Consider the following 22,360-nt stretch of genomic DNA (forward strand, 5'->3'; position numbering starts at 1 on the left):
AAAAAAAAAATCTGCTTCAGAAAAAGGCATCTGATTTCATAAAGTATGAAAGTCACTTTTTAGGATATCCTCAAATAGTACCTTAACAGGTGATAAACAAAATGATGTTTTAGAAAAAAACCTTGTTCTACATATTAATGTTAATTCTCTGATCTCTTTGTTTCTAGTGGAAGTATATCGAGCGAGACAGCTAAGTGGATATGCAAAGTTCAGTACTTCATTTCCAGGAAGTATGTATCAGCATGTGAAGATGCACAGGCGGATTCTTGGTCATCTTTCTTCTGTGTACTGTGTTGCATTCGATAGGACTGGACATAGAATATTCACTGTGAGTTGAAATTAATCCGGGTAAATTTAGTCCGTACTTTCTTCTTTACCTGGTATAGACTTGTGATGATTGCAGTGTAATCTTGAACCGTAATTGAATGTTTTGTTTCTTATAACTTCATTTTTGTCAAGTAGCATGTATAGTTTTAAGTAGATGTTGTATGGGAACTTCTGAGTCACGGCCTGAACCTCTGATTGATCACCTGAGGTGAGCAATGAGTCAGCCCTGGGAGCACAGGTGAAGGCAATTCAGCTGTGCTGCTGGAAGGGGTGGAGCCTGGCTCCCCCTCTCCTAGACCCATTTAAGAGCTGGCTACCAGTGGGGAAGGATCTCTTCTGGAGATTCCTCTGCTGGAGTTTTGCAACGAGCCCAGGACGTGGGTAAGCTTTCTATCTATTCTCTTTTTGTTATTATAATCTGCTTTGCCAAACTCTTTTGCTTATTTCATTATTACAATATCTTTATATTCATTGATTATACAGATGTATAAATGTATCAAACTCTGAATGAACAAAAGTTCTTCAAGTGAAACTGAAAAACTTATCCTGAATGTCTTTTAAACACTGCTAATCTATACGTTTCCTTCTAGGGTTCAGATGACTGCCTGGTAAAGATTTGGTCAACTCATAATGGCCGGTTATTTGCCACATTACGCGGGCATTCAGCTGAAATTTCTGATATGGCTGTCAATTATGAAAACACTATGATTGCAGCTGGTAGCTGTGATAAGATGATCAGAGTGTGGTGCCTGAGAACTTGTGCACCAGTTGCTGTCCTCCATGGGCACACGGGATCCATTACCTCATTGCAGGTACGTTTTGGATTAATACTTGCATTCTGTGTCATTAATAGATACTTTGTATAGTATTAGAGGTTGTGTTAAACAGATAACTGTAGTAATATGTAATGCTTTGGACTTGAGAAATAAGAATTTGTGAATAAAACTGCAGGCATTTAAAGTAGCTTATGCAACTTGACCTAGTATCATAGAATGGCCTGGGTTGAAAAGGACCACAATGATCATCTAGTGTCAACTCCCCCAGGGTCACCAACCACCAGACCAGGCTGCCCAGAGCCACATCCAGCTTGGCCTTGAGCCCCTTCAGGGATGGGGCATCCACAGCCTCCTCAGGCAACCTGTTCCAGTGCTTCACCACCATCTGAGTGAAAAAATTCCTCCTGATCTCTAACCTAAGCTTCACCTGCCTTAGTTTAAAACCGTTCCCCCTTGTCCTACCACTATCCATCCTCGCAAGTGGACGTACCTCCTCCTGTTTATAGGTTCCCTTCAAGTATTAGAAGGCCACAATGAGGTCTCCCTGGAGCCTTCTCTTCTCCAAATTAAACAAGCCCAGTTCCCTCAACCCTTCCTCATAGGAGAGGTGCTCCAACTCTCTGATCATCTTAGTGGCCTGACACTGGACAAGAAAGAGCTCCGCATCTTTCTTGTGCTGGGAGCCCCAGGTCTGGACACAGTACTCCAGATGGGGCCTCACAAGAGCTGAGTAGAGGGGGACCATCACCTCCCTCTCTCTGCTGGCCACCCCTTTTTTAGTGCAGCCCAGAACACAGTTGGCTTTCTGGGCTGCAAGTGCACACTGCTAGCTCATGTCCAGCTTTTCATCCATCAGGACCCCTAGGTCCTTTTCCTCGAGGCTGTTATTAAGGAGATCTTTGCCCAATCTGTATTAACACCTGGGATTACCCTGGCCCAAATGCAGCACCTTACACTTGGCCTTGCTGAACCTCCTCAGGTTCACATGGCCTACTTCTCCAGCCTATCCAGGACCCTCTGGATGCCTTCCCTCCGATGTATCTAAGTACTAACTTTATTTGTTAGTAAGTAATTTCTGTAAGTAAGTACTGCAAATTCTTTAAGTTAAAATCAGTTCTTGCATAAAGGTTAATGAGTGATAAATATAAGTAAGTGGAAAGAGGGGTCCCTAAGTACAATGTAGAATTTTTGTTCTAGTGGTACAGAATGTGAAGTTTCTAGCTCTGGCTTAATGTAATCCCTGGATGTTTCAGAGTCTTTTTCTTCCTATCTTACACATGCTTGGCACTTCTACACAGCATCAGCATGCCAGGATATGACAAGGACAGCCAGACCACTGAGCGATGGCAGAGCTTTTAGAAAACTCTTGTGTGTGGCTTAAGTCACAGAAAGTCCTCTTGGCCTTGAGAACTGTATATGTAACCTATTTATGTCTGCTTCAGTGTGTAGAAAAGCTTTGAATGTAAAAGGATTATGAGAAGCGTGCAGGCCATGAGTCTCAAAGATAAATTTCACTAATGTGGAAGGTTTGAAAGTATTTAAATTGTAGAGAATGTGAAGCAAGTGTGGGGGAAAGAAAGAAAGTTTTTTATACGGTGAGTTGAGAGTCACCTTTAGTTGTAGAACTTAAGTTGCTGGGCTGCCTGCAGGTTAGCTAGCTATCATATTGATAGAGAAAGAGCCACGTTCCTTGGTTGCTTACTGAAACTGGGAAATGCGCTTGCGTGGAAGCTCTATATGAATATGGCTGTCTGATTTTGTCTTGAGAAGGAAGATTTGTGCCTCACATTCTGTTAATTCTCTAGTTGCTCTTGCTAGGTTAAGAAGTAGTTTAACAAGTGTTCATCTTGCTTTTTCATGTCCAAATGTTACAAGGCAACTGATGTTCTGGTTCTCATGAGAGATGGCATGTAAATGGAAAATGAATTTCACTGTGTCTTTTGCATAACTACAGTTATTTTTGTGTGATTGTATGTATGTTGAAATTTGAACATTTAAGTATAGGTGTCAAAAATTAGTCAGAAGACACTTGTTTATTAAAAAGAGCTTCTTTGCCTCCCTGGAGTTCCTGATTCACTGACTACCAATCTTCTTTGCATAATGAATGAAATAAAAAAAACTACCAAATTTAACCTTTATGACTCATAAAAACTGCACTGATGTTTAAAAAAAAAAAAAAAAAAAAAAAAAAACATGTAAAAGCAACGTATTGAAGTATTTTTCTTGAGAAAGCTGTTTCTGGGCAATTGCCAGGCACACTGCCTGTAATGTTTGAGTTGCTGGAACTGGAGAGGATTTCTGGGTGATGCTGTGCCTTCCTCTTGTCTGTTACTGTGGGAGGTGGGATATGTGGGCTTATGTGTGTGGCTATTCTGATGCAGTATGTGATTCTTACAGCTTCTGTGATATGGGTATCTTTCTTAATCTTAAAACTGTGCTATTTTAAATGTTTGAAGGTACTTAGTAGAAGATGTTAGAAAACACTTTAAAACAGGTGTTACAAGGAGCAGATGAGGGAACTGAGGCTGTTCCATGTGGAGAAGAGGAGGTGGAGGGGAGAGCTCATTGCTCTCTGCAAACACCTGACAGGAGGTTGTAATGAGGAGAGTACTGGGCTGTTGTGAGAAGTGATAGGATGCTGCCTTCAACTGTAGACTTAATATATGCTATTTCTTTGGCATTTATTTACTTTCTGGCAAGAAATATTCCACGTGCTAACTGTAGTATGCTGGATCTTCTTGCTTAATAGTTCTTAGTAAGAATAATTGAAATGTAAGCTTTTTATGGCTGATTCCAGTGCTGATGGTAGTAGTAATTGATTAATGATTTTTATCAACTTGTCATCTGTATTTTTTTTGAGAGGTAATCTCTGTGTGTAGCAAGAAAAACTGTCTTAAAGAAGCATATATGAGGATTTCTTATAAAGTTGTATGTGGTGTTGGTTTACACATACTCTGTCTTTTAACATGTACTCTTTTAAAGTACAGAATTATAGAATTGCTAATCTAGTGAAAATTCATTTCATTTTTTTTTTTTTTTTTTTTTTAGTGGTCTGTTTGCTTGTTCCTTCATTCACTGACAAAATTTTTAATGGGTACCAAAGCAAAGCAGTGAATGACTTGTAATACAATGCAATAATTGAAACCTACAACACAGTCTTATCTTAGAGTAAGGAGGTGTTACTTTTGAAGCATTTTCAGCAGCCACTTTAGCAGTTTTGCTTTAAATCTTGTATTAGTTTTTTACACGAGCATTTTTACAAGTTCATAAATTTTTAAATATCTTTATTAGTATGTTTCTGACCTCATTTTTTTTTTTTCCCCCCCTTGTAGTTTAGTCCAATGGTGAAAGGCTCCATGCGATACATGGTCTCTACTGGTGCAGATGGAAACGTTTGCTTTTGGCAGTGGGATACAGATTCCATGAAGTTCAGGTATGTAACTGGGGATGCTGATGGACTCTTGCTATGCTGTGTTCTGCTTGATGAAAATACAGTGACGGTGTTGGCAAGCACATATTGGCTTAATTATCTAAAAACTTTGTATAAATATTTAAAAGCACTAATTATGCTCTTTACAAACTTGTTCTTCTGTTGTCCTGGGAAATTAATCCAGTTTTCTGTATTTTCTCCTTAATGTGGCTCTTAATAGCTACTTTGTTTAAAATTTTGGCCATGTTAACTGGAAGAGTGTGTTCGTGACTTGCAGAACAGGGAACCAATCACTTTGTGTACAATTGCAAAACTTGTGTCTACTTCTGTAAAAATTTCATGAATTTACATTCTGCAGTAATGCTATCTGATGGGCCTTCTGTCATGTACCACTAGTGTAGTTTGTGAGCACGAGTTCAGTACTTTGTGGATGCCATGTGGAGTGGATGCACGCTCCTTGGCTTGTCGTGCTTAAGATTTTGCTGAAACTTGTGAACTACTGGTTGTGTGGGGTTCAAATACTATTTGAGTGCATGTACATACAGTAATCTGGAGAAGTAAACCATATTGTTTGTCCTCCTGCATGAGATGTACAGCTGTTACTGTATGCATTTAAGTACCTATTACGTAAGTGTTCAAAGAGACATATGCTTATGTTTTGAAGTGATGGTAAAAGCTGAAGTTTTTTTTCTTTGTGACGTGTCCTGTTTCAAGCAATTTTTCTTTTTAAGCAATCGGCCAGTGAAATTTACAGAGAAACCTAGACCAGGAGTTCAGATGCTTTGTTCTTCATTCAGTGTAGGTAAGGCATGTATAGATTGAATTTAGCACTGTGATTTCTTTCTGCATGACCATATTTATAATTCTTTTGTTGTGACAGCTTTAAAAATAAAACAGCCACTGTATAATAAGTAACTCCCATTTATCTGCAGTAGTTTGCTAATGGAAAAATCACCTGATGCTCCTTTAGTCTTTGTCTTGATCAGATTTTTTGTACTCGTTTAACCCCTTGTCACACTGCCACAGTTTTGGAAAGTTATTGTTGTCTAAGATACCACAGGCAACAGCAGGGCTTACTGCCAATAGGAGCTTCTCATTCTGTGCCAATCATATGCAGAAATTGTCAGAAAAATCCCTTCTTACTTAAGAATCCATAAATTTATCTACAAACGTGCTTGTCTTGACTCATAGTCATCCTCTGTTCTAATCATGCGGGTGAATTTTGTGGGAAAGCTTGCTGGTACCAGACAGCATAAACATCAGAAGAAAGCTGGGAACAAATAAAGCACATCTCAAAGTCTAGCATATTAGCTCCTGCTTTTTTTTTGTTTGTTTGTTTTTTTAAATAAACTTCAGGCCACATTTCCTGGAGCCAAGAAGCAGATCATTGTATTACCATCATCACTGCTAAGCACTGCTCTGTTATGCTGGTCTATCTATACTGGCACCTGGTTATGAAATGATACTGATGGCAGACAGGGCGCACGTGCTACAATGTAACAGTCACCTAGATGATTCTGACTATGGTTAGCCAGATTTCCTGTCTAAATGGACACCTGTGTGCACAAGCAGTAGTGTTTGGTGCTAAGCATTCTCCTAGTTACATATTTTAAAACGTTTGTAACATCGAATATGACTTGCCTGTTTTTACCATGGCTGGGAAGGCTTTCTGAGGTAAGGTAGGGGATTCCTTTCCACACACACATCAGTGGGAATTCTCAGACATTTAGTTTAAAAAACTAAGAAGTGTGATGTTTTAATTAATCTACTGTATAAGAAAGTAATGCTTGATTTTAAAAAAAAAAAAAAAATTGTATTTTTTTTGCAGGTGGTATGTTTTTAGCCACTGGCAGTACTGACCACGTTATAAGGATGTATTATTTTGGCTCTGAAACTCCTGAGAGAATAGCTGAATTGGAGAGTCATGCTGTAAGATTTTTAAATCTACTAATTAGTTGTTTAAAGCACTGTTGAAGTTGCAAGTTAATGTTGTTAATGGATTTGTGGCAATGTTTGCACTGAATACATTTGTAGAATTTATACAGAATTTCAACCAGCCATCTTATGTGACTGAACTGTTTTAAGGGGTGGCAGGTATCTCTAGTTTTAAAGCATGTGGCTTACTCAATTGCTTCCCTTTACAATGCAAGTTTGCATAGCCACATATTATATGTTGCATTCAGGAAGTCGTATTGCTGAGAACATTGATTTAATTACTTAGGTAGCTGTGATTTGACATGTTCTGTGTTAAATCTTTAAACGGGGACTGAGTTCCCAGGGTTTTCCAGAACCCTTATGTCTTTGATTTTTGCAGCATGGTCCAGTGGAATCTGCCTTCTAAAGAGTCTAAGGGAAACTTGGCTTACGTTCACATGATGTTTAAGTGATTTTTTCTGTTTGTTCTTTTTTGTTGTCTGTTGTCAGTGCTTCATACTCAAATCTTCAATGAGCAATTTTAATGTATCATTTTATGAATTCAGTATGATGAATCTTCCTATGAATACAACTTGAGCCCTTGCATTTAACACTTGTTTTTTTTTTTTTCCATAACTTGGAGGCTTTGTTTCTTACAACTATCTCTGTTCATGTATTTTAATCTTGTTCCACTTTGATGGTTTTTGTCACCAAACACCTGGTTTGGTGTTCCAGCTCTTTGCCCACCATATTCAAAGGCATTGAAGAACTTAAGGAAGGCAGTATATTCTTCCTGAATGTTAGATGCTATACAATATTTCCTTGAGAGGTACTATGGAGTACCAAGATACTGTAGGTGTTGGTTGGGAAAGGTCACATGTATAGGATACAGAAATCTTTTATACCAGTAAGGAAGATGTGAGGTATGTATGTGATAGTGTTGGTTCTTCTGTTTGTTTTTAAAGGCATCTGTTAAACCCTGATCTTAGTAATAACTCTTTTAACACAGTGAATCTCACTGTGTGTCTTCTGTGGAGTAGACAAACAGCAAGAACTTAAGCATATTTTGAACTGTAAATTTAGAATTCCCCTATTAAACCTCTTCCAGAATTTCACACCAAACAGTGATGTTGGTATTTCCAAATGAAAAATCAAAGCATTTGTAGGATTTTTAGGTTGCAGGATAGCATAATTTACACCTATTTGGATGGTTCTGCTCATAGGCCAGTACAGCTTGGTAAGATGATTCTGTGTTGTATATGAGAAGGCAGCTTTTCTGCCAGGTATATTTTTAATCCAAGTTTTTAAAGTACTTGGAGCTTTGTGTTGTTTAGATGAGCTTTGTGATAGGCGCTCACAAAGTGCGAGAGGACAGCTGTCTTTCCCTCCCCCCCCCCAGTTTTAATACAGAAAATCATATTTAATTGATTTCTTAAAGCTCTTTAAAAGGGAGCTTTTCAAATACTCATATTTCTTATTTTGTTTTAATATGATTGCCCTAATGCTGAATCCAAGCTTAACCATTTATGTTGTAGTGATGAGACTTGATGAATGTGTATTCTGTCAGTGGAGAAGACTTTCAGCTATATAAGATAAATTAAGTTGAGTGTAGTATCTGCTTTTTCTGTTGCTTTTATTCTAATAAAGAAATACAATATTAGACTCTAATTTTTAAGGAATGTGTGAGTGGGAGAAACAGAATTCTCTGGATTGTGATTGGCTTATGATACTGGGGTATGTATTCAAGTTCATTGGCTGCCCAGTTATTAGTGGACAGTTATTTCATTTGTCTATGCTTCATGTTTAAGTGAAACATTTTTGTAAAGCTTGTGTTTTAGATGTAGCATTAGTGCTTACTGAGTTCTGGTAATTCTCTATCAGACTTGGGTGTCTGCAGAGTTATAAAATATACTTTTTCATTGTTTCAGATTTTCATAGTCTCAGATCTGTCAAAACTGTATTTCATTTTTTTAAAATATAATTTCTGACAAACTTTGTTTTTTCTTGCAGGACAAAGTTGACAGCATTCAGTTTTCCAACAGTGGTGATAGGTATGTTGAAAGGTTCTCAGATGTAACCAAACAGTACGTTACTTTGGAGTTAGGAATGTATTTTCTGCATGCAGGTTTCTAGTGAGATCTTAGTACCTTAAACTGAAAGGTCTAATGGGCTAACCTAGGAGAGAATAGCTAAGTTGCAGCTGTATGCCTCAAACTTCTATCAGACTTTGGACTAGCTGAATTTGTGTTTACTTGGAGGAATTTTACCCTTTTTAAAATGTATTTAATAAGTGTTTATGGCTTCTTCCTTTTCTTTCCCTCACATTTTAAGCAAATATTTGATCAAAGTGGGAAACAGAAAAATACGCGAATGGTCTAAAAAAGAAGTTTTAGTCCTACTCATTTTTTTTCTAATCTACTGTTATTTTTAAAAGAAATTGATTTAATATTTTACAGCTGATTTTGGGAGTAGAAAGTGTTGCTTAAATTCCATTTATAAAATGTAAACCAAACTTCAAATACAATGTGGCACCTAAATTAATTTCTCATTGTTTTCCCATCACAAATCATAGAATGATTTGGGTTGGAAAGGACCTTTAAGATCATCTAGTTCCAGCCCCCTGCTATAGTTAGGGACACCTCCTTCTAGCCCAGGTTGCTCATAGCCTCATCCAACCTGGCCTTGAGTGCTTTCAGGGAGGGGACACCCACAACCTCACTGGGCAACCTGTTCCAGTGTCTCACCACCATCGCAGTAAAAAATTTCTTCAGAAAATGAGAATTTCTATTGAAATGAAAATATGGGTTTTAGCTTTCAAGGCAGGCTTCAATATGCAACCATAACTTAGTGCTGAATTTTTGTTGGTCCTTTCTCTCTTAGTAAGACAGGGAACTATGAATGAGGACCCTAGTAGTTAGCTTAGAACTTGTAATTGTCTTCCTTTTGTGTGTATTTTTCTGTAATTGTACACATCTTTGGCACTTACTGTTTTGCACTGGTCCATCACACTTGAAGCTTGTATGGGTTACCTTTGTAGGCACTGTTTAAAGAAAGAAAAGCCAAAAGTCCTATAAGTAAAACAAATCTAAAAAAGCAAACAATCTCACTAGTGCTCTTTTGCTTGATGACACTTTCTTTGGAACATGTCTAGAATTCATAATTATTACTAATATGAATCATTTCTAATTAGAGTATATGCATGATATACCCAGTACACAACTTTTTCTGTGGGAGTTGTGTCAGCTGTCTTCATCAGTGTTGTGGTTCATGGACTAGAGAGATTGTTAAAATGTCTGATTGCTTTTTAGTTCCTCTCTTCAGGAATTACTGTTCTCTATTCATAGCAAAGTTGTTTGTGAAGTATAAGCCTGAACTGCTGTGGTTTATACCTCAGTATCTCAAACGAAACTACTAGCAGTGTTTTCCTTTGTGCACAGTTGTGGGTGGTTTTGCTATGCTGATCTGTCCTTGCTTCTGTGTCAGTATCTGATACTTCGCAGTTTCAGAATACGTTACTTAAAATAGATATTTATAGAAGTGTAATGGAGAAGGAGTTGAGGATAGTTATGAGGATAGTTGTGAATTTAACTTGGAAATTGATACTGTTCTGCATGTTCTGACAACTTTGTTCAGCTCTGGTTTCTCTTTTATTCTGGAAAGAGAACTAATAACAGCTCACTGAAAAACTCTTACTTGTAAATTGACAATAATGTTTTTATCAGTGTTTCATGGTGGTAGTCTGAGTTGTGGTGTTTTTTCCCTCTGAAAATACTTTAAAACAAATTCTTCTAATCATCCTTTAAAACTTCTTTAAGGTTCATAAGTGGCAGCAGAGATGGGACAGCACGAATCTGGCGCTTTGAAGACGCTGAATGGAGGAGTATTCTGTTGGATATGTCCGATCGATTACCAGGGTAGGTGAAGTATTCCCTTTTTTCATCTGTTCCATGAAATCAGAAAGCGCCAGGAGCTCATCAAGTGCTGTTTGGATTTAGAAGAAGCCTTAACAATGTTATGATCAGATGGTGTGTTGTTGTTTGAAGGGTGCTATGAGTCCTCCAGTGATGTAACAACTTGTTAAATTACTGTCTTTCAAAAATAGGTAAATACATAAATTCACATGCATAGCTTTCAAATGTATTCTTTATCAAATTAATTGCAGGTCTATTTTTATTAAGTTAACAGAAAATCAGTAGACTTCTATGGCTGGTCTGAGTCCTGACGTGGTGTTACAGGAAGAACTCCTTATATTAGTGAAAATAAGATGGATAATAAGCTTTTTCCACAAGAGATGATGAAAGATAGTAGACGAAGTTCATCAAGTTCTGATTTTGCTGGCTGTTTCCATTGACTGTCTTCACTTTTAAAAAAAGTATATTAACAAAGTGTGTTTATTGCACAAAGTTTAAATTGCATTATTACAGATGATGATCAGGATATTGCACTGTACTGAATAAACCTGATGAGTAGATGATTTACAGTACTACAAAATGCTTAAACACCTGTGTAAAGACTAATTTGAAGGCGATTAGATAGGAGAAAATGAAAAGAACCCAAACTCATGTTAAGTATACTAGGTAATGGCAAGTTCTCTGTGATGCAAAAAAAAAAAAAAAAGTGTTTTTTGGTAGAAGTAATGACTAATACTTGAAATACGACTGTGACATCTATCTTTCTGGGATAACAGACATAATTATATTTATGTATGATTGAGGGAGTCTTTAGACTAGCTGATGCAGATTATAAATAATACCATGTTAATGTTTGAAAGAAAGCCCATGCCTTTAGTTAATGAAGGATACTGAGAGGGATCTTCTAGAATCTCAGAAATGCAGTTTGACAGAAGAGAAACAAGGGAAAAAATGGTCGATCTGAGCATCAAGCTGTTTGTTTTAGGATTAGTTCTAAGAATCTCATTCTTAATTGAATCTTGTTCTTTTCCTCTGAGTTACTCTTCTTCAAATGCATCTGTGTGCATTTGTAGAAATATAAATCATTCAAACCCATGAATGGTCAGATTTGCTTTATACTTTATCGTTTTAAAAAGATCACAGAATCACAGAATTGTAGGGGTTGGAAGCGACCTGCAGAGATCGAGTCCAACCCCCCTGCTAAAGCAGGTTCCCTACACCAGGTCACACAGGTAAAAGATAAAAAAGCTTATGGACAAAAGTGTCAATACAAAAGTAATTACTAATGTTCCTTCTGTTATCTAAGTATTAACACTGGAAAACTAGTTAAAAATAACTTCTACCTTTATAACTTTAAATAGTGACATGTGTTCAGAAGAAGACAAATTTATGAGGCCTAAAGTAACGATGATCGCTTGGAACCAAAATGACAACTATGTTGTTACGGCTGTAAATAATCATCTGCTCAAAGTCTGGAATTCATCTACAGGGCAATTGCTTCATGATTTGGTGGTATGTAGTTGTTTTTCCATGCTTTTTTGATGTAGATCTTCAGTAAGTCTTTCTATATTTAGAGTGGCATGTACATGCTGAGTTCATCGTTAGGTCTGATTGTCTTCAATGTTCTGCATTAATCACAAGTGTAGCATTTCTTGGATTTTTTTTAACTAAAACTGCTCCCTCCTGTTTTTGAACCAACTTGTCTGCTTAATAGTTCTTAATAGCTCACGTTAATTTGCCAGAAGCTCCATATTTCCTGAGTTCTTGTTTGCATCTAGGAAATGATTCAATTTCAAATGTTTCTGCATCACAGGTGTTTTTGCTCTACTTCCTCTACCTCCACTCTAGTTGCGGAGATAGCAATCCAGATACATGTGCTGTGGAAGTTCTAAAAGTTGATGTGCTTTTGGATGCAGCTTGTAGAGATTTCATTTTAAAAAGTCGTTGCATGGGGAGAAGAGAGTGGTGCAGTGCTTTAAGGTCTACTGTAGATATCCTGTTGATTTGGATTTTATCCTTCTGTTTGCATGTGACTTGCAATTTTGAATTTTAGGGGCATGCGGATGAAGTATTTGTCTTGGAGACCCATCCTTTTGATTCCAGGATAATGCTGTCTGCTGGTCATGATGGCAACATCTTCATATGGGACATTACAAAGGGCACAAAAACAAAGCATTATTTCAACATGGTAAGAGTTTTTTGTTGTTTTTTTAATTCCACTTTTTCTCATCACACAGTAGTATGTTCAGGTACTATTTTAAAGAACCATCATCAACATTCTACGTGTATACCTGCTGCTATTTCTTTTTTGTTGTTTTCTTTTTTTCTTTTAAGGCAGAAATTGAGTTCATTTTGTTTCTAGAACTCTTACCTTTGAATTTCTTGGTCACTGTAAGTATGGGTGCAGTGTAACTAATAGTGAGGTTATGGTTTGATGTGTCAGAACAAGGAGCAGGGTAACTCTTTCTTGCTTCCAGCTGTCCAACCACTTCCTTGAATCAGCTGTCTCTCAGTGGACCCTTTACTAAGCATAATCAGGTCACCAACCTTCTAGAAGAGCATTAGCTGCTTCCTTGCACTAGTACAGTTCTCCAGAGCGTTTGAGTTGATTTAGGTCAGGGTGTAAGCTTATGAGACAAGGAGGATGAATTGTGAGAATTTGTAGAGACATGTGAGAAATGGGGGAGCAAAGCAAGATGCCACTTTCATCATAATCAAGGTCTGATCTCTTTTTGGCTTGACTTGTTTATTGGTACTTCTCAACCTGAGAGTGCTTCAAATAGTTGACACCAGGGCTCTTCCACTCTTTGTTCCAAGGGACCTTTTTTCACCTCATTCTTAGGATCAGTTGTTAATTTAGGTGAGGTAGGCTCCGCTGAAAAGTCTGAAAGATCTATCACTTCAGGAATCACATAGACAAGTATTTCTATTCTCAGCTGTACTGAAAATGCTAATACCATAAACTTTGGTGCTTTTGGAGAGCTCCTTTGACATTCGCTGTTGGCCAGTTTACAATTAACTCTTCCAGATAGGTTATTGTCTCTGAGGCTTCAACATGATACAGTGTTTTGTGTTTTTTTTTTTTAATTTATTTGTGTTACAGTCAATAGAGAAGGGATTTTTTTCCTTTAGGTTTAAAGTTTCGTGGCTTTCTAGAAGTGGCTTAACAATAAGTAGTAGCTAGAATTTAACCTTCAGCAATATACTGATAGCTAAAAAGCCTCAAAGTTTTTTGTTCCTTGTTTTTTTGGTTGGTTGGTTTTTTGAGTATGTTTCCATATTCTTTATTGTGTCTTTTGAAATTATATGATTTAGGAGTTAAGTTAAAATGTCAAGGGAAATGATACAAACTGAAGTGACTGGGGATTGTTCATTGCTTTATTGGAGGTATTTAAAGAGGTGCAGGACTGCTTTTGACAGAATAATTGATTTTTGATTTTTGCTCTAAAAGCTTGATAAAATACTCTTGAGTTTCTTTCCCTCAATGTAGATTGAAGGCCAAGGACACGGTGCTGTTTTTGACTGCAAATTTTCACCGGATGGGCAGCATTTTGCATGTACAGATTCTCATGGGCATTTGTTGATATTTGGTTTTGGCTGTAGCAAGCCTTATGAAAAGGTGAGTTTTTTATTAGAACTGTTTAGTTAAGCTTCTAGCTAAAATTAGATTAGATATGCCAATTCCTGAAACATAGAAAGTAACAAGAGTTTTGTATGTGTAGGGGATGTAAGCATAATGTGTTTGATGTCTGTGAGTTCTCCTATGTACAGTCCTGGCATGGCAGAAACAGCCAGCATCATAACTTCCCCTCTAGGAGGTAGCTAGTAGTACTTTTCTGAAACAAGTGTCTTCCAGCCACTTCATTTACATGTTAATTGTTTGAGCCCATATTACTTTTTATTTCTAAATTCTCAAAATAGGTTAATATTTGAAGGTTGGAATCTATCACCAAGTTTATTGTGCTACTACCAAACGAACAAAAAGCTGAATGTTCATGTTAAGGATAATTTGCTGGTTTATTTTCATTATCAGAACTTGCGATTCTTTAGACCTTGAGTTATTCAAATCCAACTTCAGTATAGTAGATTGTTTAAAATAAGCACAAGTAAATGAGCAGCCAACGCTGCTGACTGTGAAATGTTAGAAAAAGTGTGTATAGGATTCAGTGTTCCAAATTTTTAATGCATCAGCCAATCCCTTTTTTGTTTTGATAAATACATGTGTTTCTGTTTTCTTGAAATAGCTCTCAAAAATGCTTTTCTTCAGTTCTCCCTCCATTTTTTTTTTAAAGTTGTAATGGTAATTCCATGTTTGTCACTTCAAAGGTGTTTTTTTCCTGCTGTACATTCTTAACTGGAATTGAAACTTAATTCTGTTCATCTTGCTTATCATTGCTGGGAACAAAGATTCTGACTATTACACAATTACCTGTCTATCTGTTACTTCAGCTGTGTGGACTTAAAGGACTGTTCAAGTTATAGAAAACTTTTCAGGTGGATACTGCATGATTAAGGAAGAACTTCTTTGAGAACTAAGGTTGAGTTTGGGACAATGATTTCCTTGCATGGAAACCAAGGAAACTTTTCTTAGTTGTGTGGGGGAAAAAAAAATGGGATGGAAAAACATTTTGAATGTTAAGTGTAGAACAACAACGTTGTTTTCTATATTTGTTTTTGTTGATGATCTTAATGAATGATCTTAAAAATGGAAGTACTGCAACATGTACTGGTTATAGTAGTTGTACATAACTCTTCTCATTGGGAACTTGCCTTTTCTTTCACCTTTTAAGGTGGTTTTGGAATATTTCAATTAATATTGCTTGTTCTTTTGTGTTTTCTGGCAGATTTCCATTTTTTTTTTTTTTTTTCCTTCAGAATTTACATCAAAGCTTTCATTTGCTTCTAGATTCCTGATCAGATGTTCTTCCACACTGACTACCGACCCCTTATTCGAGACTCCAACAATTATGTCCTGGATGAGCAGACTCAACAGGCTCCTCATCTCATGCCGCCTCCCTTCTTAGTAGATGTGGATGGAAATCCTCATCCAACAAAATATCAAAGATTGGTTCCAGGAAGAGAGAATTCTGCAGATGAGCACTTGATTCCTCAACTTGGATATGTAGCAACAAGTAAGAATGGCCTTGCTAAAAATATGTATCCAGAATTTATCTATGCTGTAGTAATTCTGATTTGAGACAGAGTAGATGTGACATAGGTGATATAAAATTGATATGGTTTTCTTGCATGCTAGCAACTATCATGTGTATTTGTGTTCTTCAAGGATGCTGAAGTATCCCACAGTGAATACTACTTCAAAAAAAAAAAAAAAAGCAAATTTGGTGACTCAAGTGGATGTCTTTCTTTTTTTTGTATGGATCTGACATACATTAACTGTGCTTCAGTTTCAGACTCCATAAATGTCTCACTTGGAGTAGGTAACTTGAATAATTTCCAGAGTTGTTCTGCAACTGACTACAACAAGAGCATGTCTTTCTGTGATGTGAACAAAGAGATTAAATCATTTGCTATATTAAGTTAATTATCCCATTCATGTTTGTCATTCTTTTACACTTGCAAGGTGATGGAGAAGTGGTTGAACAAGTTATAGGCCAGCAGACAGTTGATCAGGATGAACAAGGTATGGAGCCCAGCATTCTTGATGGTATGATTAGACAATTACAACTACAACAAGATCAAAGAAATGCAGCAGCAGATCAAGAACCTGCTTCAAGTGGTCTACAGAATGGAGAAGGAACACCTAGAAGAGGTTAGTATTTAGAGGCTGAGGATGCAGCCTCACTGCATCTCTGTAAAGTTTGGAAGTGGAGAGGGAGGTGGAAGGCTCTTTGGGGTCACTGCTGTAAGGATGCACATTCAAACAAACAGAGCTTGATTGGGGTAGGAGGGGGGAGAGGTTCACAGTGAGCAACAGGAAAAATTTCTGTACTGTGAAGGTGATCAAACACAGGAATGGGCTTCCTACCAAGGTAGTTGATGACTCACGCCTGTGAATGTTCAAGAATCATTTGGATGATGCCCTCAGTTGCATACTTCAACTTTTGGTTTCTCCTGAAGAGTCAGGCAGTTGAATTTGATCTTTAATGATCCTTTCCAGTTGGATATTGTTTTGGGGCTAAACTTCCCTTTGTGTAATTCTGCCTGGTTAAGGATTCTTTTCTTCACTAAAGCATTGTTGTTCCTGTGATTAAATTACAAAACAAAGCCTTTCACCACTGTTCAAGAGCGTTAACTGTATTTATTGTGGAGTGCTGTGTTTTCAGCAATATATGATGTTTACAGGATCTACGCTAATTCTTCTGTAAGGTTTTCAGGATGACCATTTTACCACATTGGAATCCCTTCTTCCATCTTTGTAGATTTAAACTGGGCTCTCTTACAATACATGCCTGTAGTTTCAATTATATGCAGTCAGTTCCAGGGAAACTGCTTTTCAGAACCTCGGAACTGCCTGAAGTTGTTCAGGAAAAACATCTGTTAATGTTATACTTGTTTTCACTGTATTAAAGTAATAGTATAAATGACCATTTAAAAAGCATGTGTTTTATCACTGTATTTTCTACCAGACAAATTCCTGAAAATGATCCCTAGATTTCTACATATAATCATGGAGGTAAAAAAAATAAAAAATAAAAATAGGGAAAGCGTTAGGATTTTTCTTATCTCTAGTGAGGAAAAACAAGATTTTAATTCTCTGTAGTCCAAAATAAATGCTTTTATTTGTATATTTTAGTATTTAGAAGACCGAGTTTAGACATCCAGTCTCCTCCCAATATCGGCCTGCGCCGTAGTGGGCAAGTTGAAGGTGTGCGGCAAATGCACCAGAATGCTCCCCGAAGTCAGATGGCTACAGAGCGAGACCTTCAGGCCTGGAGACGAAGAGTTGTTGTCCCAGAAATACCACCAAGCTTACTCAGGTCTGGAAACAGCTGACTTGACTGCAGATAAAACTAGAGAGAATGCATCATTCTCTTCTAAATCGAGTACTGCTATCTAAAATAGGTTGTGGTATGAATTGAAATAATTGAATGGACAGCTGTGCTTCAGGCTTTTAATTGTAAACTCCATTCAATGAGATGAATGGAAAATTAGTTTAATAAGAATGATTCTCCCGTATTTTATTTCAGTACTTTGAGTTCTCTTAAAAGACAAATATCTAAGATTCTTGCTTTTTCCAAAAGAAAGGGAGGTGCAGGTAAAGTTTGCATATGTGAAAGAGTTTGGAGAAATTATGCTTTTATGAGACTATGGGAGGGCAGTGTGTTAAGACAAGAAGCAAACAGAACTCTTGATACATTCACAGCAAGATTTGTACTGTAAACTTCAGAACAGCAGAAATTCTTCACTGCAGAAGTACTTAGCTTGCATTGAAAAGTGCTATCTGTGAAAAGGAGAAATAATATATGTAAATATATTTTTTTTTATTATACAGCCATATGTACTGCCGCGTTTCTGAAGAAGTTCTTGAAAGACTTTCATCCTTGAATACTTGGATGTAGAATGATTGCAAAGGAGAGAACGTTAAATTAAAAATAGAGTTGAAGCAGTTTGTTACATTCTGATATTTTTTTGAGGAAGTCTTGTCATATCCAACTTTTTACTTTTTCTGAAGGTCAGAGGACTTCTGTTGTAGGCATTTGAACAATAATACAGGTCTGGAATTAATGAAATAGAAGTAGATGCTAGGGCTTTTTACATAGATTTTATTTATTTATTTATTTATTTTTAAGAGAATAGATTGTTTGATTCAGTATCGTTGAAAGAGATGAAGCATTATGCTTTCATGACTTCCTTGTAGGAAGCAGGAAAAATATCGAATTGCGAAAGGGGAAGAAGAGAGAGATCTTTACCAGTCAGAGAAGAGAAGGAAGTCATTCCAGTCATCAGAAAAGGTATGCAGCAACTTCTAGGAAAACTGCTGTTCTGCATAGTTTTGGGAGAAGTCATGCTGTAAACAAAGAAAGCAGACATTTCTGCAGGTTTGGTATTCAAAGGTTCCTGGTGATTGAGCTTCCACTTATTGCAGGACAAAGTTTGTTCCACTCTTGTCACCTAGATTTCATTTTTTTTTTTAATTTCAGTTTTGCCTCTTTTCATCAAGGGCATTTAGTAGAATTTATAAAGACAATGTTGTGTTCAGGCCATTTTGGTTTTACCGCAGTTAAGAGCTGAAAGGCAGTTGTGCAGTCGATGATAAAGCATTGAGGAGGTGCGCATGAGAGTGTTCAAGATCTTAAATTTGAAGAATTATAGGCTATATTGTGATTCTGTGCTTTTTTTACTTTAGATTACAGTGTTTTGTGTATGATAAACTTTCACAGTTGCTCTACTTTGAATACTTTTTTCATTGTCAGTTTTTTGGAAGTGGTCAGTAAGAAGGAAAGATAGCTATTGGGCTAGTTTTTTGAGGTTGTGGCCTAATTCACTGTATTTTATAGTACAGAACAGCTTGATGAGCAACTTGAGGCAAGAACTATACTGCACGATTCCCGTAATTGGGAGGAGGCAAGGATTTCAGTTCTTGATTCTGTAAATTTGTGTAAGCCATCTCAAGTGTTGCGTTAGTCAGTACTTTTAGATACCCTGTTGAGCCTCATAAAAATGTTTGCCATGGCATATTCCTGTGTAATGACTTTTTGTTCTTCCTCAATAACTCAGAGTGACTCTGAGTCTTCGATAATACAGTCTAAACGTAGACTGCATAGACGGAAATATCCGAATTACCGAACACGGAACAACATTGAACAGCTTGATTCTTCTGATGAGGAGAGAGATGAGTGCTTTGGTTTGATAGAGCAGGTAAGTTCTCTTGATTTCACTATTTTGAATTTAAGTTGCTTCAGTGTAGTTTCATAGCATTGTAACTTCTTTCTTAAAACAAAACCCCTCTTCTACCAGGGACAGCATTTATGGTAACAACAGTAATGCTTACAGAAACTGTAGTATTTCTCAGACATCATTATTTGTTGCCTTAATGATGATAATCTATCCTGTCAGTTTAGACATTTCTAAACTATATTTGTTGAGAATCTTCTTAATCAAACCCACAGACAGGCAAAACCCTGATATATTGCTGAGATTGACTTAAACTGAGATTTGGATTTGTGATGGTTTTCTTTAACTGTTCCTCTGCAAAAACCTTTGAAATCTGTGTGTACACCAAAAGTTGATTTGCTTTGCACACAAGGAAATAGTTTCAAAAGGGGAAAGGAGCTGACAAAGTCAAACTTGTTGGACTGGTTTCCTGTTCTGCTAATGGAGAATGGTGAATGGAGATGTTCAGGAACTAAGATAATGCTCCTGTACAATGATTTTTCTCTGAAAAAGGACTCTTGTCTTGCTAGAAGAATAATAAACAGTTCAATAAAAAGTTCAAGCTTTTCTTATTTTGGTAGTAGAGTAGAAAGGGAGCTGACAGGAGGCATCTGCCACCTGACAAATTTCAAGCACTCAGGCAGCAATAAGTGAGTTATGTGCTAATGCCTAGTAAATGCTACACAAATATTTTTGAAGTGAAACTTCTGATATCCAGCTTTCAGTGCTTTTTGTTTCCCAGTTTGCAACATTATTAGGCAAATTACTTATGGCAGAATGACATAATTATGGCAGAAATCAATTTTTGGAATCTCTTATTATGGAAGTATAACAAAGAAAAAACAACTAATACGAAAATACGTTTTGATGTTAAATGTGAAAATAGGTTGTGGGTGTTGTTTGTTTAATTCAAATACTCATCTGTGTATGTGAAAAGTATTGGTCTTAATGGGGAAACTTGCTCTGAAGGACTGACAAACGTTATCAGTTGGACTAATTCAGGCAGTATTAAACTTGAGAGTGCAAGTCAAACCTTTTTTGGTTGTTTGATAGTATACAGCTGGGGACGTATCAGTGCATTGTATTTAGTCACTGCAGTTATGGAAAACAGTTCTTCACGTGAAGTTAATGTAGATGTTTAGCAGCAGGAAATTACTTGTAATATATTTTGATATACCTGGATTTCTTAGTTCTGCATTTAAATATATACCTAATTAGTACTGTGTAATCGCTTAGTACTAAAATCAGAAAAATCACCTGATTCTAACTTGCAAATAATAGTAATAAAAGAAAAATATTACAGAAATGCTACTCCTGTAACTGAATATACCTATGTTGTGCGTGGATGAAAGACCTGATAGCTTTCCTTGACTTGTTCCTTTTGCAATCATTGAATTCTTCCTTTCTGTTCTAGCTGGGCAGACTTTATTCTAAGTTCTACATGCTCTAATTACAGCATCATCAGTCAGAAATTCAGCACAATGGAGATCAGCCAGCTAATTCTGATAAGCAATGTGAACTTAAATTAGTTTAAAAAAAAAAAAAAGCCACAAAAAAACCCCAGGACAACAGTGTTGCCATGTGGTAGGAGGATGTGTTGCTTTGTGCAGACTGGCTACAGCTGGTAGAGCCACACTTGGCTAATAAAACATGAGTGAACATCTAGGAGTTAGTGATTAATAGTGCAGTCCTGAGGTTAATGTGCTTAGTTGAAGTAAAGGAAGTGACAGGAAATTACTTCTTTAAATTCCATTCTACCAGATTTCTTCCTAACCATCCAGGTTAGATTGTGAGTGGAGAATGTTTTATGTTTAGGACCAATAAAAAGTGTTGTGAGGACGTTTTGGTTTGACTCTTGTCTATTTTTCTATTCAGGAAGCTGAAGAAAGTGAGGGTTCTGGCTCATCTGAAGAGGAGGAAGAGTGGAGAAGTGATAGGAAAAGCAACACTTTTAGCTCTAGGTAAAAGCAAACAACTCCCAGCCTTTAATTTTGAGTTTCAGTGTGGTTTTGGCAGGTTAAAGTTGTAGGAAAGTTCTAGTGTGATTCATATGTAATAATGGTTTGTTGGTGACTATACGGCAGTGTTGCGTTGCATTGTTATTTACTGTCATCAAATGTTTTTCTCTCTTAATGTAGTTTCTAATACTTTAGCTTGTTGGATTTTTTTTCTGCTAGCTGGTTTTTTTTTTTTTTTTTAAAAAAAAGTAAATCAGATTTTATTCATTTTTTGAGAACCTAGCAACTGTCAGTTGCTTGCTCTTAAGATTGATTGGTTGAAAACAACAAAATCTTAATTTTGATGAGTAACTTCATAATTTTATTTAGAACAGAAGTTACAGATGTATCTGTATACTGATCTTAATATGACTTTCTAGAATATTCTTTCTAGAATTCTCTAGTAGCAGAAGTGAAAAGTATGAATATCCAAAAGCAAGTTGAACCTGTGAGATTTGTAGAACTGTTTTTAAAGAATTCAGTTTTCTGAATTCTATTTTTAACTGTTTTGTTAGGGGTGGCTTTTATTCAAGAAAGTTGTGAACTTCAGAATTCACCAGACAACTTTTCTTTGGGAAGCACAATTTAAATTACTGTCTTTCCAGAAAATTACATACAATATCAAATAATTACTGGGAGGAAGAAAAAGCTTTAGTTCTTATGATACTGCTTTCCATGATAATCTGTATCAGGAGGTGTTTGTCTAAGAATATACTACTCTATACTGACAACTCAATTCTGTATTTGTATTCCCTGTGACACCCTCGTCATGGTCAGTGATTCTTCAAGTAGGTACTCTGACTGGATTGCTGATGCAGGGATTAACCTGCAGCCTCCTGTCCGGACCTCTCGGCGGAAAGCTGTCAGGTACTGCAGTACCTCAGAAGATGAAGTGTCAGCTGGGAAATCATCTCCTCCAAAGCGAAGGAGGAGAAAAAGGAGAAAAAAGCCCAGACCGAAAAAGCAGGAGGGGGTATGCAATTTCCTTACTCTATTCACTTTCTACTAGATTGCTCACTTTAGGTTTTAGAACCCTTCACTGGAAAATCCAGAAGTAGTGGCTATTGCGGTTGGACACTGATATTATTATCCCTACATAAAGGCTTCCTTTAAAAATTTGAGAACATTTCATGTCCAAGATATGTACGGATTCATCTGCACTCCAAATGA

The 22,360-nt window shown here is 36.8% G+C and overlaps 1 protein-coding gene across 2 annotated transcripts in view; it reads left to right on the plus strand.

Moving 5' to 3' along the window:
* BRWD1 (bromodomain and WD repeat domain containing 1) overlaps positions 1 to 22,360 on the plus strand; it is a gene marked incomplete at both ends in the record, with an annotated part of 51,240 nt that overhangs the window by 5,648 nt on the left and 23,232 nt on the right. For both annotated transcript variants that reach the window (XM_079548111.1, XM_079548112.1), the window contains 17 exons: positions 168 to 328; positions 918 to 1,139; positions 4,436 to 4,536; positions 5,265 to 5,335; positions 6,362 to 6,462; positions 8,458 to 8,498; positions 10,263 to 10,361; positions 11,720 to 11,870; positions 12,412 to 12,546; positions 13,849 to 13,977; positions 15,265 to 15,490; positions 15,940 to 16,128; positions 17,113 to 17,296; positions 18,178 to 18,271; positions 19,038 to 19,178; positions 21,069 to 21,154; positions 21,968 to 22,163. In XM_079548111.1, coding sequence (XP_079404237.1) covers positions 168 to 328; positions 918 to 1,139; positions 4,436 to 4,536; positions 5,265 to 5,335; positions 6,362 to 6,462; positions 8,458 to 8,498; positions 10,263 to 10,361; positions 11,720 to 11,870; positions 12,412 to 12,546; positions 13,849 to 13,977; positions 15,265 to 15,490; positions 15,940 to 16,128; positions 17,113 to 17,296; positions 18,178 to 18,271; positions 19,038 to 19,178; positions 21,069 to 21,154; positions 21,968 to 22,163 — 2,327 coding nt within the window. The remainder of the gene's footprint in view (positions 1 to 167; positions 329 to 917; positions 1,140 to 4,435; positions 4,537 to 5,264; positions 5,336 to 6,361; positions 6,463 to 8,457; positions 8,499 to 10,262; positions 10,362 to 11,719; positions 11,871 to 12,411; positions 12,547 to 13,848; positions 13,978 to 15,264; positions 15,491 to 15,939; positions 16,129 to 17,112; positions 17,297 to 18,177; positions 18,272 to 19,037; positions 19,179 to 21,068; positions 21,155 to 21,967; positions 22,164 to 22,360) is intronic.

The sequence above is a fragment of the Tetrao urogallus genome (assembly GCF_951394365.1).
Source record: "Tetrao urogallus genome assembly, chromosome: 1".
Classification (NCBI taxonomy): Eukaryota; Metazoa; Chordata; class Aves; order Galliformes; family Phasianidae; genus Tetrao; species Tetrao urogallus.